At 38.7% G+C, this 20,871-nt stretch overlaps 1 protein-coding gene across 4 annotated transcripts in view; it reads left to right on the top strand.

Annotated features, from left to right (window-relative positions):
- Positions 1 to 20,871, top strand: part of fdl (fused lobes) — a 65,340-nt gene that overhangs the window by 36,914 nt on the left and 7,555 nt on the right. For 3 of the 4 annotated variants that reach the window (XM_046630333.2, XM_046630305.2, XM_046630323.2), the window contains 2 exons: positions 12,791 to 12,937; positions 14,085 to 14,180. In XM_046630333.2, coding sequence (XP_046486289.1) covers positions 12,791 to 12,937; positions 14,085 to 14,180 — 243 coding nt within the window. The remainder of the gene's footprint in view (positions 1 to 12,790; positions 12,938 to 14,084; positions 14,181 to 20,871) is intronic. The other variant, XM_046630342.2, reaches the window with a different exon arrangement.

Raw genomic sequence — 20,871 nt, 5'->3', positions numbered from 1 at the left:
CTCACCGCCACAGGCATTTATGCATACACACACAGGTCATGTGCATACCTAATTGCCTTTTCGACCGTCTCTTGGGTGTTGCGTTTGAATATGTGCGGATAATGATACGAGGAGAGAGTCGTCGAAGGTATATATATATATATATATATTAGGGTGTTGATTTTTTTTCAGACCACCCCCACCCCCCCCCCCCCCCCCCATATCAACTATAAATAATTCAAAAACAATTTCATAATTCTTTCAGATTTTTATATCAATTCTAACCCGTGCCTGTAAATGGATGGATATCACCGTTTAAAATACACCTGTTTCGGATACATTCTCGGAATATATTTTATTGCAAGAGTGACGATGTTCGAATCAATCTGTAATTGCGAAGATTTAGTGAGAATTAGCGCTACTGTCTGAGAAAAAATTCACATCATCGTAACGACCAATCTCGACTAATTGCACACCCTAGAAATTTGACTGTTTCTTTTTATTTATAAGAAGTGCAATTGTTTATATAACCTGGTATGATGATGTGAATTTTTTCTCAGACAGTAGCACTAATGCTCAGTAGAACCTCACATTCGTGGATTTTTTCGAACATTTGAGGTTAGGGTCGCGTAATTTCAGATTCGTTCGCCGCAGCGCATGCGCGCGCAGTACAGAAATGAAAACTTTCAACTACTAGGACTTTAAAGTGGTCTTTTCAGTACTCCGCGTATATGTACGTAAATAAAACAAGCCCCGCAATCAGAGACGAACGCCTCTTCGCTAGTTATTATAATACCGACGTGGGGAAGAGGGGAAGTAGAAGGTGGATGAGAAGGAAACGGAGAAAAAGTTTGCGAGTGAAAAGTTTATAATCCTTGCGGGAAAGGTTTGAAAAACCGTGAATATAATGGGAAAAACCGCGAGCGAGCGAAATCGTTCGTTGCATCGCATCATCGCCTGCTGCAACCGACGTAGCTCTAAGCTGTTCCACATTTTTCCTAACATCTCCAAATAGCGCTGAGAAACGAATCCAGCCAGCCTAGCAGCAGCAAGATGTGCCTTTTAGCGTAGCTTTAAACTCTAAACAAAGCTTCTCGATTTTTTTTTTTTTCATTTAATTTTTTTTTTTTATCTCCTCTTGTGAGCTGGACGAAGAAGAAGAAACAAGAAAATTGTAAGGAACGTAGAGATCGAAGAGAAGAAAGAGAACCGCCACCCGTGACGTGGAAAAAATGCATTCCAAAATATATCACTCTTTAATCGTTATCATATATTTATAGCCGAGGTGATTTTTGAATACAGCGAAGGAAAAAATTTCAACGAAATTGCAGCAGAGTTTGTATAATCGTGTAAACGAAACTGACGGTGATGAACGATTTTCAATCGTCTAATTTACACGTATACGTAATAAATTATCACATAAACACACGTAGCGGGTAATTTATGTTCCTTTTGTTTTATCGTAATGTTTGATGTATTTTTTATTATATTTTTTTTTTAATTACTCTCATTCTTGTTCTGTTCTCTTCTCCTTTATCGTACTGTTGAAGTAAACTAATTGCTGCACTTTTGAAGAAATTTCTGTGCGATATTTTTTACCAGCTATTACAAATTGTAACTTGTCGAATGCGTTGATGAATGAAATTTCGGGCAGCTGTGTGCAGTCATTGTAAAAAAGGCAGCAAGCGGGTGATGGAGGAGAATATTTAAATGTCGTTGTACTGCTTGAAAATAATTGATTCACGCATGTCGGCATGTGCCTTGACAATCTACGGTTGAAGTTATTATAGCTTCGAGAGCTTGCACAGCGACAAAGCAAAGCTTTACTCATGCCGGCCCCTTCGCCTGCAGTAACAGATTTTCAATAACTTATTGTAAGCTCAAGAGTCTCTCCGCGGAAAATTGAAACCACGCAGTTTGTTATTCTTGTTAAGTATTGATAACACGTGCAATACGTGCAATTTAAAAAAGTAAAAATAAAAAAGTTAAAGGTATGGATGCTTTTTCGAGAATTTTACTTCTATTTTATACTTGTTGTATCCTTACCTTTTTTTTTTTTTTTTTTGTACAACGCATTTTTGTACTTTTATCTTTTTTCCGCCGTGATAAAGTTATAGAAAAATTCTCGCAAGCTTGATTCTTATTATTTGTAAATGCAAAGCAATTTTCGTTGCAAGAAATACGGTATTTGAACAAGTTTTTTTTTTTTTTTACTTTTTATGCTTGTGTATGCGTACATGTATGTAAAAAAAAAAAAAAAGAAGGAATTTACACAGATCGTATTGTAAGAGAAAAAATAAGTCAAGAACGAACAAATCATACGAAGTATAGATTTTGATACAAAATCTGACTATAAAGGATTTATCCTTCGGGAATTTTGTCGAGGTCATTCTCGTTTTACGAGAAAGTTGTCACAGTTATAGACGTTATACACGCCTGTGGGCGTTGATAGGTTAAAAATGTCGTAAAAATGACGATGGAAATCGCGTTACAGTAGCAGGAACAATGGTAAACAGTAAAATAGCGGAGCATGTACACGTGCAGGGACGACACATGGCAGTTTCGAGCGCGAACCCGAGGGGTTTGCATCCCCATCCCCCCCCAAACCACCCCCTTCTCTACTACTTTGCAATACTGCAGCACCAAGAGCTGGCCTTTTGCCAAACCTGGAACAATAAACCCCGGAACAGCCATTCTCTGTATATACATCTACGTATAGAATATGCGCAAATAGGATTATCTTAAAACGGGAAACGGTATAGGACGAAGTAGGCAAAAAAGGATTACGAGAAAGAAAAAAGAACAAAAACAAGCCGGAAAAAATGTTTTTTTTTTTTGCGTAACTTTTTTTGTTTTTTTTTTCCACCGCGAAAAGGTAAGAGTCTGTCGATCTGTACGGGAAACTTCCGCGATGATTTCGAAAATGACCGAGTTGAAAATCTGAAACCGATAGGACTTGGCGGCCAAATGAAAAAAGTTTTGAAGGAAGAGTTGGGGGAAAAAAAAAATTGTGAGAAACAGAAAATTTATGCATTTAAAAAAAAAAATATAATAAAAATACGCAATTTCGGTGAAACATGATGGTCTGTTTTGGAAAAGTAATAAGGAGGAAAAAGTATGTGTTTGTCGGTAAAACATTGATAATCGATTTATTTGTGGTAGAATCGGAAGTTCTAATTTAACGGGGCACGACAATTTTTCATGTCCATCATCCGATTGTAAAATCCTGTAAGTTTCAAACTTTTTCATTCACTCGCTTCTGAGATCATCGTGACATTTTTCTAAAGACCTGTTTTTTCGAATCTGGTAGTTCGAAAAGGTAGAGATTCGTTGGAATTACAAAAATTAATTTTTGATCGAAACAAATATTTTCCTCGCATCGCCGAAGGTGATGTAAAGTAAAAATGAAAATAGACGGTAAAAGAATCGACGATTCAAAACTAGGCCAGGAGATTCAATTTCTTTGTTCATTATTGGTCAAATTTTGGTGTGATCTGAAAAATTGCAATTTCGATCTTCTGAAAAACTTGATTAAAGGACAGGGAATTTTGGAATCGAATTAATTATTGTTCTGACTGAAAAGTGTATAAACAATGCAGAATTCTAAATCCGTTTTATGCATGGATTTGTTTGCAAAATGAATCTTTAGCTACCGTTCTACAATAATTTTTCTCTCGCATAAATATGCTGTTGATTCGAAGGAAACGTCTCGGAAGCGGATATCGCGATTTTCGTTGTAATTAGGAGTAATCCGTAGACTTTTTTTCCAATGCCCTGAGCATTGTGACGATTGTTTTCTTCGTGTTTCGGGTGAAGAGAGAGAGAGAGAGAGAGAGAGAGAGAGAGAGAGAGAGAGAGAGAGAGAGAGAGAGAGAGAGAGAGAGAGAGAGAGAGAGAGAGAGAGAGAGATAGGATTGTATCTCCCTGTTTTTATCACACAGCCTAACCTAATTCCGTAGTCCTGCATGCCGAGTTGAGGAGAAGCCAACGAGGCGGAATAATGTTTTAACGTCTGCTTAGGAAAGAAAAGGAGAAGTCGAGAAGAAGAAGGGAGAAAAAATTAACAAGGGAAAATGAGAAAGAAAGAAAATCTGAAGAAGGAGAAAGAGAGAAAATGAAGGATATGTGTTACATATAACGATCCGCTACTTTCGAGTTATTAACTATCGTAAGAAAAAAAGTGTTGAAGAGTTTTAACGTTGAATAACTTTTAAAAATTTATTATATACGTTATGTATGTATGTGTGTGTATATATATACACGTATAGAAAAATCTGCTGCCCTTAAAAGAAGAGTGAAATATTTTTATTTCTTGTAAAAAAAACTGAGAGATGGCTCAAAGCTTCAAGTTGAGTTAAAATTGTGGAAGAGTAAAGTGTATTTCTACATTTTCGAAAATAACTCGGGAACAGTTCAGCCGATTTCTTTAAAAATCCTAAACAGCTTTAAATCGGGTATATTTGTGATTTGTTCGTTTTAGATATCGTCGGTCAAAAATTTGATCGCAAACTCAGATGTTAATGTTAAAATAGTCGGAGGTGATTCTTCAGATTTCAAAACGTCAGGATCTACTGAAATTTCAACTTTCCGCTTTCGGGGTAATCATAATATCGTAATAACTTCTTATTCCGAATAAAGAGAGGCGAGAATTTGGAAAAAAGTGAAAAAAAAAAAAAAAAAACGAATCAAGCTGACCGGGAGAATTCGCTCCAAGACTAACCGGTCATTACATTCGATATTCGTTTATGATCGAGTCTCTGTTTTGCTGTGGCCGATAAATGACAATACAACGAGGCAACGCGTCAGTCAATGCTGGCAGTTAGCCAGACCAAGTCTGTTCGGTTCGCAATATCCATAAGCGAAGTGCAAGTGTATAAAGGAAGAGCAAAAGGAAAAGAAGAAAAAGGCGAAAATAAATGTCTTAGGTCTCTTTATACGATTATATCTCCATACATATGCAGCAGTTAAGCGTCGAAACTAACACAATTCCACGAGATTTTTGGAGAAAACTTCACGCCGTGCAAATTTTGTGCGTAATATTTTTCTGTAAACCTTGTACAGAAAAAAATAACATCGAAACGGCGTTTGCTTGATTTTTAACAATTTCTTCCGACCAAACCTGTCACAACTTTTTTTTTTTTTTCATTTGATCCTTTAAAATACTCAGGAATTTCTTTCCGGGCGTTTGGCGAGTTTGGCGATTTAAAAAGTTTCAGCCTTCACACGTTCTTCAACAGAACTCGGCTAACAAGTTACCGTAATATAACAACTCCAACTGGGCTAGTAGTAAAGCCGGCGTTTCACCGGCCTGCGGTGGCAGTCACAGTAGAACGTGCCGTTTTGGGTCAGGCATATATATCGTAATAATGTAAGCGACACGCGCGTCCGCGAATTTCCATGCCCTTAATTTCGCGATTTCGTGATGTCGCAGGATGAATTTAGATCGCCTACACCCGTTTATTATATTACTGCTGTTTATTGTATTATTCACTGAGAAAAATTTCACTCGTTCCTGTAACTAGAAAAATTCAGCAAAACTGGTATCGTTAAAAAAACCCTTCGAATATCGTTGGAATCCCTTAAAACGAGGTACGCCTAACCATTTTGCGCTATCGTCGATCCTTTTTTGGTTATTCCAACGCAAAATCAGTATGTTCGTTTTACTTAACTTTTTTAGTTAAACAAGGCTTTAACGTCAATTTATTCCTGCACAAGCATTAAATTTTCGCAACGGTTGCAAGAAATTACAGCAACGTTGATCGTAACGAGAAAGAACGGTAACGAATACCAGACTTTTCGGTAACGGCTGGAAACCTAATTTTAATTTACTACCTAGGACTATATTTTTCGATTGTCGTAAAGAAATGAAAAATTTCCCTCAGCGCGTAAAAATAATTAAAAAGTAAAAAAAAAAAAAAAAACGTCATTCCTCGTCTCGTATTTACCTCTTTAATCCTTTAATTCGCGTATCGATCGTCCAGTGTTCGTGAATCGTTTAAACGGTTTTTCGGCGGATGAGTTCGCGTGGCGTTTCGTCGAACCAGTTTGGTCGAAAATAAGTGAAGGGATGAGAAAGCTCCGAGGGGTTTCAGGGGCTGTTGCTGGTTTATCGCGTGTATCACGTAGTGCGGGATAGGTGACGCGAACCGGTTGTCGAGGCACTCGGCCGGATTGGTAGATACCATTCGATCTAGGCTCGCCATTGGGCGTTGCATAGAATCAGGGTACTTCGTGTGAAAGCTGCCTTGTGCGGGGTTGGGGGATGGCCTACGGACTGAGCTGGCACACCTGACCGCTCGATAACTTCGCCTTATATACTCCATTTTCGATTCGGTGTTTATCTACCGTCTCCTGGTATTTACGTCAATAATACCCGGCGTGTGTACGACACGCGTAGCGATTCTCGAAAATCATAAAATCGTTACGTTTTACTCGTAAATCTCTTTTCATCCCACAATGTGTATCGGCTGCGTACGTTACCTTCTAACGTTTTAGCCTCCCGCACTTTCTTGCCTGCACTTAGCGCCGGCTGCGCAACGATAGATAACATTATTTATTACCGTAATAATCTCAGGAACGTACATATATCTATATTTATATATATATATATATATATATACATATAAAACATGCTCGTTGAATGTGTAATTATTGTAGAAAAATTTTATACGCTAAAATTCAATTTATATTTGAAAAGAAAATACAAGTCTCAGACTCTTGTTGTCAACCGATGTTAAAAGAGAGAAAAAAAAGAAACGCAATTTCCATAGCTGCTCGAACTGAATTTCGATACAAGCTTTATGTACGGAAAAGCTTGCACAGTTTTGCAGGTACATAATCGTATGAACTTGTGTATTGTATTGGGCATTTTGGCGGCTATTTAAAGGACATGTTATAGCTGTACAAGGCGTGGCTTGTCTGCATCTAGATAATTTTTTTACTTTATATATATATATATACCTATTCGCTCATACGTGTCATGCAGTTATAATTTAACACTCCGCAAACGAGAAGTCTGTAAAAATCTATAAAATAAAGGAGCTGTTTCATTCGCATTTAGTACAGGGTGTGTTCCGTGCGTATGTATATTCATTAATCCCCATAATATGAGTACCTGTATAAGAATGTAAAGATTTATGCATAGTTTAATGGGAAACGAACGGTGAGAGAGATCGATTGTAAATAATAATTATTTCCTCGGAGTACAGCGTATGATCGAACGTTAAAAAAATTGCAGCCCTAGGTTATACGCGTATTATACGCGTATTGTGTGCGTATCGGCATGTAACGATAATTTTTTCCGTCCTACCCATGAATGTAATGTCGGGTAAAACAAGACGACACGCCACGAGGAGGACACGGTGGTTCGATATATTAATGTAAACTACGCGGTGTCATTCGACTAATCGAATTTTTGCGTGTCACACGAGACTCTCTCGATATTCACCCCGCGGAACACAGAGGGTTCGGATATTCCGTTATTTCGCTTCGCGTATAAAGCGTTGAAGAATTCGTTTAAAAACCTTGCTGTAACAGGTATAAACCGTACGGTTACGCGCCTGTCCTTTGTCACATTGTGAAAGAAAGAAATTGATTTACAAAAGTGCCGGTAATTAAAAAACAGATAATAATAGTGACAATAATAAGACGAAAAAAGTAACGAGGAAGTGCAAAAGGAAGAAATGAAAACGGAAGGCGGCAACCGACCTGCCGAGCATCGATTTGGAAAGTGAAACCTTTCTTCTGTTCCGTCGGTTTATATTTTCTTCTTGCTCTACCCGTCAGCCCATTTGACGTCAGACCAAGTTGGAAACTGCGCACGTTGCTATTCCGAAGACTGTCAAACTCACGCTACGAGTTATATACCATCGGCCGATCCGACGTTGAGTATAAACCAATCTTGAAACGGTACGAAAAATTTGACGCATGAGATGACACGTGTATATTTTATGTATAATAATATACATCCACTCCGGATATACGTAAATTATCACCAATTCCGTTATATCGGTGGAGAAAGAATTATTTATTTCAATATTTTTTACCTACTGAAATATTACTATATATATACATATATATATATATATATATTCATATTTATACTGGGTAAAATTCTAGGTCGAATTGTAAACATCGATTGAATTGTTAACGAGGCTGGTCAACGTCATTCGAGATAAGGATTGATGCTTTTTTTTCGATTGCTTTGACGTTTGAACTGAATTTTCATTTGAAATTGAATCCGAAATAAGAAACATGTTTTATTCAAAATTTGAGACATTTTTTTACTGAACCACTTGAAATGTCTATAGTTGAATTTTTGCTGTCTGGAATCGAGCGATTTCAATTTTTAAAAAAAGTTGAAAACGAAAAAAACAAAAGAAAATTTACGCACATGAATTTTTCGCTTCAATTAAACGGAAGGAAATTTTCAATTCCGAACTTCATTGTATTTGAATTTACTGTAATGATTTTCATTCGTATGATAGTCACGAATTTTTAGCTACTTATTTTCCTACCAGTTGTTTCTTTTCTTGTCTCCCCCCATTTTTTTTTTTCTTACGAATACGGTAGTTTCGGTCAGTTTCCGGTATATTTGGTAATACCGTTTATGCGGCAGGTATATACGTAGCACTGTCGGTTATTTCGTCAGTCTGGCCATTTCCGTTTCGTTTTTCTACCCAGAGGATAATTCCTGACGTACGGATATATACGCGGGTGGTCAGATACTGTTTTATTCATTTTATATCTTTGGCTGATGTCTGCAAACCTTTTGCACACACACACTCGCGCACACACATACCGCGTATAACACACCTCAAACGTGTACGAATTTCCGTCCGAAATAAAAGGCGCACCGTGTGCAGGATACAAGCTTTTTCGTACATGTGACGTGTATAAGACGAGGCATAAAAATTCTTTTGTGAAAACGAAAATTTGTAAAGATCACAAAGGTCAGAGTATAATTGAAAGTGAATTTCAAATTTCGTACGATCAGGTTTTTTGACCGTGATTTTTTTGAAAGCCTGTACGAATCATATTATACATTTATTAGTTATTCAATTATCATCTTGCAATCATTTCAAATGCTATCTTTATCGTCGTTATATGCGTGTGTGTGGGATGAAAAAAATTTCATAAAAATATATCTTATTGTTTGCTCAAGAATACTAAATCTTGAGTGTGATCAGTATAAATAATTCACGTTGTATATTATACCGCTGTAACATATACAGCGGAAGTACGAAAATATTAGCGGTGAAATTATGTAAGTTGGTCGCTGTGTAGGCAGGATCCGACATATATAACTGGCGAAAGCTATTAAAAACCAAGATAATAAATTTAAAAAAAAAACAAAAGATAAAGAATACACAAACAACAGAGAAACGATTACTAATCGGTTAATTCGAGAGAGAACAATTTCTTTCACCAAATCTGTATACGAATATAAGTAACAATGTCGGTATTCGGTATATTTCATTCAAATATCGAATGCAACCGTCAGGTCAACGTTACAAACCACCATAAACATTAGATTGGTCCAACCTGGCTTCGCTATTTGTAACAACTGACGATCATACGGTGAAATTGGCGGGAAAGGACGCTATAATAGGAACGTACTACCCTGAATGATGTATACTTCTACGGGAGCCGGAAATTCTTTGAAAACCCGAATATATATATATATATATATATGTGTGTATATGTATGTATCTACCTATGTACCAGATAGATATAGAAGTCGAACAACGACTGCGTGTGCTTCGGGGGCCACTTTTCCGTGCCGGAATTCACCCTGTCGAGCAGAGGGGTTGCAGGGGGGGGTGATGATGATAAGGGGGGTTGAGCGAAGCAGAAGCAGCACGCTCGGGGAGATTCACCGCTGTCAAATTATCGCCGTGTGACTTGCAAGCTTTGGAAATGCCACGTGGAAAACATTCTCAACGTTACTTTTCCCAGTCCACCCTTATTTACAAAATTATATACCTTCCCGTAGACACCTATGTGTACATAGCATTAAGCCTAACCTAATATTTCAAAAATCATTTTTTATCCTTGCGAGAAGCGTGTCGTTGGGTTTCACGAATGTATAGGAATTCGAAATGGCGGATTCGGTTTTTAAAATCGATGGAAAACTCGCTAGTTTCACGGCAATCGATCGAGTGCGAAATATCAGTCCGCAATTTTGAATCTGTGAAAAGAACAGGCGATTTCGGTGAAGTTACAGGATCGCGAAGCTATGTAATACGCTGCGAAGGAAACCGAACGAAGACTGTATAAAAACACGGTAAAGTCAAGCTGTGTAATATCGCGGTATTCTAATGGCCGGATTAGATGAATAGGCGATAAGTTGAGTTGGGTTATAGGTTAGGGGAACGGTGGAATCGGGACGGAATATACCGAGAGGGTCTACTGTAAGACCATGATTCACTGCTTATGGCATATCGGTGGGTTTGAATTAGTCAGAAGAAACGAGAATTCGAGCAACGAAGCGCGGGATCTAAAAATAACGTAATTGACGGTAAGGTGCATCTATCTATATCTTCTTAGTTCATGCATATTTAACCCTGGTTTGGAATTGCTTCCGTCGCTATACACCAGTTATCACAGTGACGTCGACGCGGTTGTTTCACCCCCTAACAGTAGGTATGAACGTCACTGGGAAATGATCTAGTGGATTTTCCACGAGGTTACATCTACGCCATGAATATCTGCTTTGCTTTCCGATACTCTCTGCACAAATTCCGACGAATTCTCAAATAATTGCATTCGTTATTGTCGCTAGCACAGCCCAACTCTTCCGGCATTCGTTTTGGGTCAAGGGGACTCGACTGGTGTCATAGTTAACTTTGACTAATGATGGGGAAACTGATGTAGATTCAACGTACGCAATCACGTTGTGCACGATATTATTCACCAAACAAACCGAATTCTTTGTACCTCCCTGGAGGAAATTAAATCCGTGATAGATCGCTCGATCGAGGTTTTCTTTTGTTTGATGAGAACTGAAGAAATGGTCATTTCAAAAGAAAAATCATCAATTTCTTCTCGCAGCTTCGAACTCTCTGCAAAAGAAATCTCTGTCTCGGAAACATTGGTAATATTTATAAACGTTGGTATTTTTTTTTTTTTTTTTTTCTTACGTATTGTTTCTGGAAAACAGTGATTTTTACTGTTGAGATTTTTCGTCCGTTTTATCCGTTTATCGACTTTAAAAGGTTACGACGGTTATTCGATCATCTCTGGTAAAATTGGAACCAAATTGGCGAAACGATTTGCTAACAATTGCAGGACATTTGTTCGGAAAGTGATTGGATCAAATTTTCATTACATCTTCCGTACCTTTCTTTGATAAAGTCTGCAGCAGAAAATTTAGTTCCTTTAGTTTTAATTATTTGTAGAAATAATTATACAACGTTAATTTATCGAATCTATATTTTTCTCCTCATTTGTCGAGAGTTGAACTCGTTACGTAACCTGCGATCGTCTTGTTAGCCCGTTTAAAGCGATCGTTAAAACTTTCTTCTCTCCTACCAAGCGAAAACTATGCTATATTATAACCTAGATGTAATAATTGCTTTGTGAAAAAGGTAATTGCGTAACCTACATAGATCAAAAAGTCTGAATCTTGACTTGTTAATTGACTGTACTTGAACATTTCAAACTATACGATTCTTGTGTAAGAATCAAACATTTTTCAAATTCACGTACAGTGATTTTTCTCGGTTACACCATTTTCGCAAGTTTTTTTTTTAAATACAATTCTCGTACAGCCAATTTTTTTCTTTTTTTTTTATGTAGTTTCAACCAGGCGTCGCGGAGCTTGACGTGTAAAAACAAACAGATTCGTTCTACAATCGTTGGAGAATTTTTAAATCAGCTTTCCCTGTGAATTATATACCGATGGTAGTATATGCTGTTTATTGTGTAATATGATACATAATTATATACAGCAAAGTATATAATATACGAAAAGACTGTACGCGAAGCTGCAACGTCGTTATCGCGTGGTTGGCATGCGGTAGGTCATGTTTCTTCTTCGTAATGAACCCATGCCAACAACCTACAGTAGCAAGTCTCTCTTCGTTGAATCATCCTGCAGAGCATCCGGGATGCGAAAGCTTCATTTTCCATTATCTATTTCTTCTCGCCGTCGTAGGTTTTTTGTTTGTTGCTTTCTCTCTCTCTTTTTTTTTTTTTTTTTTCTTAAATTTCATTCTTATTTCCCCATTTTCTCTCATTACTCGTTATTTCACCGTCCTGAAAACGTTCCGTTCCCTCGTACAGCATGTTCATCTTACCTCGCGATATGCTAACAAGGAGGAAAATTGGTCTTCCTCATTATTTCGTTTTACTCTTGACCTCCTTCACTGATGAGATCTGAAAAAATGACTTTTATTAACCCGTTATACCGTCCCTGTATAACTTGGACACTCAACGACGTCCAGGAAATTGAGTGGCTCTTATCCCTTCTTCTCGTTACCGTACTACCCTCTACGCTACAACCTCTCCACGAATGGTCGGCGTAAAATCTTTTATTGTGAAATTATGTGCGAGGCCCTACTGCGGAAGGTCGAAATGGGTCAGCTGGGTGTGGTGTACCAATTCACAAACCGTCCAAGCTCAGACCTCCAGGTAAAGAACCCTGTAAACTAATTCACGTTCACGATAGGTAAAGCAAAGCGAGTTGAACGGTGCGCCGCATGATTAAAACAGTTTTCGCTTCTTGAGGATTTCGAAACGTTTAATATAATAGAACACATTGCGAAACTTGGGTGTGAAGGTTATACGAAATTTCTACGCCTTGTTCCAGGTTAGTAAGGATGATGGTGGGCGGTGTGCCGAGCGGCAAAATGCGACGGGCCCTGATGGTCCTCATCCTGGTTATGGGGGTCCTTTTCATAGCGATGTACGCCCGGACGCCTCCGATTGTATCACTTCAGCCATTCACTGCCAGAAGGTAAGAATCTGCGTAATATCAAGGATCGAAAGGCATCCTCACGACATTACATTACATTCATGGGAAGATCAGAGATACATGATTTGTTTCGTTCTAAAAAGATCACCATGCACGTATGCGATGATTGTTTAGCGATTTGGGATTTGGTATCAGGTGCCGCAGGTTAATTTAACGCGGTGATCGGTTTAATTGTCCGCGTAATTTCAAACATGTTTCGTCAGTTATATAGTCGAGCATTATAAATGTTATGTACGCTTAATGACGTCGTATAATGTTCGCTTTACTTCGTGGATTTGGCTGTATAATACTGTATATATATATATATACGTTTGTGTGAAGTGTAACTTGTGCGTATAATAACGGGTGTCAGATCTCCGGCCAATTGAAATGCGTAAGACGGACTCGCGAAATGTGCAGTTATTGAATCGTTTATTTTTTTTTTTTCTTCTTCTCTCTCTCATCATGCCAGTAGTTGAAAATTCAAGCTGTTTCTATTGAATTAATCTCGAATAAATTGCTTTATTAACTTGAGATGAATGCGTGCTTACCCAGGAGTACATGGCATGTTAGTTTGTAACATTCTCATTGTTATTCGTAATTTTATTGTGTTAGTTGTAATTAAAAAAATTATAAACACAAGGATCATCAAGGGGCCATCTAACTCTTCGCAAGTCGTAGAATACTTTTCTATTTTTGCATCCTTTGTAAAATAACTGCAGTTCGGTCTTAAGTAATGGTGTGTAACCGAATAATCTACCAAATTGATCACCGATAAGGATTTTGTATTATTATCATAAAAAAAGATTTGTTCTCCTAACAAAAGTCGGAATTGTGGCTTTCGCTCTCTGTGTTTTATTTTGCTAGGACGAGTTGACAAGTTCGTGAAGCATTACTTTTTACAAAATTTTCACTCTCGTTGTGTACTGAGAATGTTCATTCTTGTTGAGTATGGTGAGAAAGACTCCGTCAAACCCGCTCGAATAAAATGACAGTTTGATGTCCCGTTGATATGATTCAAATAGAGAAAGTAAAAAATTATATGGATATATATATATATATATATATTCCAGTAGTTGAAACCTTGATGAAATAAACAACTTTCATTGATCAAATGTAAATATCCTGAAGATATAGTAATGAATTACAGTCTGAAGCAGTTGCAACATTTGGTGACTTTCATGGGCAACAACCATACTTCCGAAAGTCCGGAAACGAAGCTATATGAATATTCGGAAATACATAGGTAATCAGTTCGACAATTGACAAGCTAGAAAACGTAAAATTCTATCATTTATCAAAACTTTCAGAAACAATTCCACTATGACGTATTTATGTGTACATGTGTAGTTTATTATTAATTCGTTCTTCCTTTTTCACATTGAAAATTTTCACGAAACTTTTTGCATTGCTTATTCGTCTTGTGCTAATTACTCGAACATGTTTTTCTAGATTTTCTAGATTCATCTCAATTTACTGAAATATTACGGAATCATTGATTTATACAGAGTTTTCTGAAACAGAATAAAAACAAAAAGAAACGAGAAAGAACTGTGGTGGTGGAAATGTGGTCAGAAATCATTCCTCTGGTTGTGAAATCAGGATTGTTTACGTTTAGATTAAAGTTAAATATAATAGCTATAAGCGATCTGAATATTTAGAATAATTTATATATCTCGATATGTATCCGTATGCAATATTAATCATTCAAGGCGCATTATGTTTTTTTGCTAGCTGTATTTTCATGATAACTTCATGTATATGTTTCAAATATGCTATATGTTATGTATGTACATTGTATCGCAGACAAGATTTCAAGCCATTCTGCAATGCTTACATTTTGCAAGCAATGTAAATTACCCCTTTAATTCAATAATGATCCTTGGTAAATAAGAAAACATCTCTGACGTAAATTACGTCTATAATTTATCCTTCTGAAATCCATGCTAAGTCGCTTTGATTGAATTGCAGTATTTTGTGTCATGTGTCTCACATCGTCATATCTATGTAAGATTTATATTCTGCTGCAGTATGATTTTAATAAAGAGTACAAAACTACAAGCAAGTTTTTTATGAAAGCGTCGTCTTGTAGGTACTGTATTATGTATATAGTTGAATTTTATTCACTCAGAATTGCGAGGAAAATTGGGTATCCAAATTGACCTATTTCTAGAATTTAATGTCTCTCACAGAGAAGATACGCAGGAAAGATCAGCAGCAAAAAAAATGACGAAACAGAGACTTTCGTTTTTTGGCTCTAACTTTTGGTGCGTTGATCGCATCTTGTTCGGACTGCGCCCAATCGATTTCTCTCGAAAAATGACGTCAGAATAGCGCCACAAAGAACTTATTCCAGCACTTTTCAGAATCGCGAAAATTTTCGTCAAAAAAGGAAAGGGGTTAGCCTTACTTTTTTTTTGGGCAAAAAATCTTTCATCCCAGAATCGATCTGTATGACCCTCTCTCGACTAATTGGACCCCCAGGAACGCAGAAAACGCACCAGAAAGAGCGTAGGACCAACGGCCAAAAAGATACGCAGGAAAGATCAGCAGCAAAAAAAATGACGAAACAGAGACTTTCGTTTTTTGGCTCTAACTTTTGGTGCGTTGATCGCATCTTGTTCGGACTGCGCCCAATCGATTTCTCTCGAAAAATGACGTCAGAATAGCGCCACAAAGAACTTATTCCAGCACTTTTCAGAATCGCGAAAATTTTCGTCAAAAAAGGAAAGGGGTTAGCCTTACTTTTTTTTTGGGCAAAAAATCTTTCATCCCAGAATCGATCTGTATGACCCTCTCTCGACTAATTGGACCCCCAGGAACGCAGAAAACGCACCAGAAAGAGCGTAGGACCAACGGCCAAAAAGATACGCAGGAAAGATCAGCAGCAAAAAAAATGACGAAACAAAGACTTTCGTTTTTTGGCTCTAACTTTTGGTGCGTTGATCGCATCTTGTTCGGACTGCGCCCAATCGATTTCTCTCGAAAAATGACGTCAGAATAGTGCCACAAAGAACTTATTCCAGCACTTTTCAAAATCGCGAAAATTTTCGTCAAAAAAGGAAAGGGGTTAGCCTTACTTTTTTTTTGGGCAAAAAATCTTTCATCCCAGAATCGATCTGTATGACCCTCTCTCGACTAATTGGACCCCCAGGAACGCAGAAAACGCACCAGAAAGAGCGTAGGACCAACGGCCAAAAAGATACGCAGGAAAGATCAGCAGCAAAAAAATGACGAAACAGAGACTTTCGTTTTTTGGCTCTAACTTTTGGTGCGTTGATCGCATCTTGTTCGGACTGCGCCCAATCGATTTCTCTCGAAAAATGACGTCAGAATAGTGCCACAAAGAACTTATTCCAGCACTTTTCAAAATCGCGAAAATTTTCGTCAAAAAAGGAAAGGGGTTAGCCTTACTTTTTTTTTGGGCAAAAAATCTTTCATCCCAGAATCGATCTGTATGACCCTCTCTCGACTAATTGGACCCCCAGGACCGCAGAAAACGCACCAGAAAGAGCGTAGGACCAACGGCCAAAAAGATACGCAGGAAAGATCAGCAGCAAAAAAAATGACGAAACAGAGACTTTCGTTTTTTGGCTCTAACTTTTGGTGCGTTGATCGCATCTTGTTCGGACTGCGCCCAATCGATTTCTCTCGAAAAATGACGTCAGAATAGCGCCACAAAGAACTTATTCCAGCACTTTTCAGAATCGCGAAAATTTTCGTCAAAAAAGGAAAGGGGTTAGCCTTACTTTTTTTTTGGGCAAAAAATCTTTCATCCCAGAATCGATCTGTATGACCCTCTCTCGACTAATTGGACCCCCAGGAACGCAGAAAACGCACCAGAAAGAGCGTAGGACCAACGGCCAAAAAGATACGCAGGAAAGATCAGCAGCAAAAAAAATGACGAAACAGAGACTTTCGTTTTTTGGCTCTAACTTTTGGTGCGTTGATCGCATCTTGTTCGGACTGCGCCCAATCGATTTCTCTCGAAAAATGACGTCAGAATAGCGCCACAAAGAACTTATTCCAGCACTTTTCAGAATCGCGAAAATTTTCGTCAAAAAAGGAAAGGGGTTAGCCTTACTTTTTTTTTGGGCAAAAAATCTTTCATCCCAGAATCGATCTGTATGACCCTCTCTCGACTAATTGGACCCCCAGGAACGCAGAAAACGCACCAGAAAGAGCGTAGGACCAACGGCCAAAAAGATACGCAGGAAAGATCAGCAGCAAAAAAAATGACGAAACAAAGACTTTCGTTTTTTGGCTCTAACTTTTGGTGCGTTGATCGCATCTTGTTCGGACTGCGCCCAATCGATTTCTCTCGAAAAATGACGTCAGAATAGTGCCACAAAGAACTTATTCCAGCACTTTTCAAAATCGCGAAAATTTTCGTCAAAAAAGGAAAGGGGTTAGCCTTACTTTTTTTTTGGGCAAAAAATCTTTCATCCCAGAATCGATCTGTATGACCCTCTCTCGACTAATTGGACCCCCAGGAACGCAGAAAACGCACCAGAAAGAGCGTAGGACCAACGGCCAAAAAGATACGCAGGAAAGATCAGCAGCAAAAAAATGACGAAACAGAGACTTTCGTTTTTTGGCTCTAACTTTTGGTGCGTTGATCGCATCTTGTTCGGACTGCGCCCAATCGATTTCTCTCGAAAAATGACGTCAGAATAGTGCCACAAAGAACTTATTCCAGCACTTTTCAAAATCGCGAAAATTTTCGTCAAAAAAGGAAAGGGGTTAGCCTTACTTTTTTTTTGGGCAAAAAATCTTTCATCCCAGAATCGATCTGTATGACCCTCTCTCGACTAATTGGACCCCCAGGACCGCAGAAAACGCACCAGAAAGAGCGTAGGACCAACGGCCAAAAAGATACGCAGGAAAGATCAGCAGCAAAAAAATTACGAAACAGAGACTTTCGTTTTTTGGCTCTAACTTTTGGTGCGTTGATCGCATCTTGTTCGGACTGCGCCCAATCGATTTCTCTCGAAAAATGACGTCAGAATAGTGCCACAAAGAACTTATTCCAGCACTTTTCAAAATCGCGAAAATTTTCGTCAAAAAAGGAATGGGGTTAGCCTTACTTTTTTTTTGGGCAAAAAATCTTTCATCCCAGAATCGATCTGTATGACCCTCTCTCGACTAATTGGACCCCCAGGAACGCAGAAAACGCACCAGAAAGAGCGTAGGACCAACGGCCAAAAAGATACGCAGGAAAGATCAGCAGCAAAAAAAATGACGAAACAGAGACTTTCGTTTTTTGGCTCTAACTTTTGGTGCGTTGATCGCATCTTGTTCGGACTGCGCCCAATCGATTTCTCTCGAAAAATGACGTCAGAATAGTGCCACAAAGAACTTATTCCAGCACTTTTCAAAATCGCGAAAATTTTCGTCAAAAAAGGAAAGGGGTTAGCCTTACTTTTTTTTTGGGCAAAAAATCTTTCATCCCAGAATCGATCTGTATGACCCTCTCTCGACTAATTGGACCCCCAGGAACGCAGAAAACGCACCAGAAAGAGCGTAGGACCAACGGCCAAAAAGATACGCAGGAAAGATCAGCAGCAAAAAAATGACGAAACAGAGACTTTCGTTTTTTGGCTCTAACTTTTGGTGCGTTGATCGCATCTTGTTCGGACTGCGCCCAATCGATTTCTCTCGAAAAATGACGTCAGAATAGTGCCACAAAGAACTTATTCCAGCACTTTTCAAAATCGCGAAAATTTTCGTCAAAAAAGGAAAGGGGTTAGCCTTACTTTTTTTTTGGGCAAAAAATCTTTCATCCCAGAATCGATCTGTATGACCCTCTCTCGACTAATTGGACCCCCAGGACCGCAGAAAACGCACCAGAAAGAGCGTAGGACCAACGGCCAAAAAGATACGCAGGAAAGATCAGCAGCAAAAAAAATGACGAAACAGAGACTTTCGTTTTTTGGCTCTAACTTTTGGTGCGTTGATCGCATCTTGTTCGGACTGCGCCCAATCGATTTCTCTCGAAAAATGACGTCAGAATAGTGCCACAAAGAACTTATTCCAGCACTTTTCAAAATCGCGAAAATTTTCGTCAAAAAAGGAAAGGGGTTAGCCTTACTTTTTTTTTGGGCAAAAAATCTTTCATCCCAGAATCGATCTGTATGACCCTCTCTCGACTAATTGGACCCCCAGGAACGCAGAAAACGCACCAGAAAGAGCGTAGGACCAACGGCCAAAAAGATACGCAGGAAAGATCAGCAGCAAAAAAAATGACGAAACAGAGACTTTCGTTTTTTGGCTCTAACTTTTGGTGCGTTGATCGCATCTTGTTCGGACTGCGCCCAATCGATTTCTCTCGAAAAATGACGTCAGAATAGTGCCACAAAGAACTTATTCCAGCACTTTTCAAAATCGCGAAAATTTTCGTCAAAAAAGGAAAGGGGTTAGCCTTACTTTTTTTTTGGGCAAAAAATCTTTCATCCCAGAATCGATCTGTATGACCCTCTCTCGACTAATTGGACCCCCAGGAACGCAGAAAACGCACCAGAAAGAGCGTAGGACCAACGGCCAAAAAGATACGCAGGAAAGATCAGCAGCAAAAAAAATGACGAAACAGAGACTTTCGTTTTTTGGCTCTAACTTTTGGTGCGTTGATCGCATCTTGTTCGGACTGCGCCCAATCGATTTCTCTCGAAAAATGACGTCAGAATAGTGCCACAAAGAACTTATTCCAGCACTTTTCAAAATCGCGAAAATTTTCGTCAAAAAAGGAAAGGGGTTAGCCTTACTTTTTTTTTGGGCAAAAAATCTTTCATCCCAGAATCGATCTGTATGACCCTCTCTCGACTAATTGGACCCCCAGGAACGCAGAAAACGCACCAGAAAGAGCGTAGGACCAACGGCCAAAAAGATACGCAGGAAAGATCAGCAGCAAAAAAAATTACGAAACAGAGACTTTCGTTTTTTGGCTCTAACTTTTGGTGCGTTGATCGCATCTTGTTCGGACTGCGCCCAATCGATTTCTCTCGAAAAATGACGTCAGAATAGCGCCACAAAGAACTTATTCCAGCACTTTTCAGAATCGCGAAAATTTTCGTCAAAAAAGGAAAGGGGTTAGCCTTACTTTTTTTTTGGGCAAAAAATCTTTCATCCCAGAATCGATCTGTATGACCCTCTCTCGACTAATTGGACCCCCAGGAACGCAGAAAACGCACCAGAAAGAGCGTAGGACCAACGGCCAAAAAGATACGCAGGAAAGATCAGCAGCAAAAAAAATTACGAAACAGAGACTTTCGTTTTTTGGCTCTAACTTTTGGTGCGTTGATCGCATCTTGTTCGGACTGCGCCCAATCGATTTCTCTCGAAAAATGACGTCAGAATAGCGCCACAAAGAACTTATTCCAGCACTTTTCAGAATCGCGAAAATTTTCGTCAAAAAAGGAAAGGGGTTAGCCTTACTTTTTTTTTGGGCAAAAAATCTTTCATCCCAGAATCGATCTGTATGACCCTCTCTCGACTAATTGGACCCCCAGGAACGCAGAAAACGCACCAGAAAGAGCGTAGGACCAACGGCCAAAAAGATACGCAGGAAAGATCAGCAGCAAAAAAAATTACGAAACAGAGACTTTCGTTTTTTGGCTCTAACTTTTGGTGCGTTGATCGCATCTTGTTCGGACTGCGCCCAATCGATTTCTCTCGAAAAATGACGTCAGAATAGCGCCACAAAGAACTTATTCCAGCACTTTTCAGAATCGCGAAAATTTTCGTCAAAAAAGGAAAGGGGTTAGCCTTACTTTTTTTTTGGGCAAAAAATCTTTCATCCCAGAATCGATCTGTATGACCCTCTCTCGACTAATTGGACCCCCAGGAACGCAGAAAACGCACCAGAAAGAGCGTAGGACCAACGGCCAAAAAGATACGCAGGAAAGATCAGCAGCAAAAAAAATGACGAAACAGAGACTTTC

Source organism: Neodiprion pinetum, chromosome 1 (assembly GCF_021155775.2).
Source record: "Neodiprion pinetum isolate iyNeoPine1 chromosome 1, iyNeoPine1.2, whole genome shotgun sequence".
NCBI lineage: Eukaryota > Metazoa > Arthropoda > Insecta > Hymenoptera > Diprionidae > Neodiprion > Neodiprion pinetum.
This window is presented reverse-complemented; position numbering and strand designations above follow the sequence as displayed.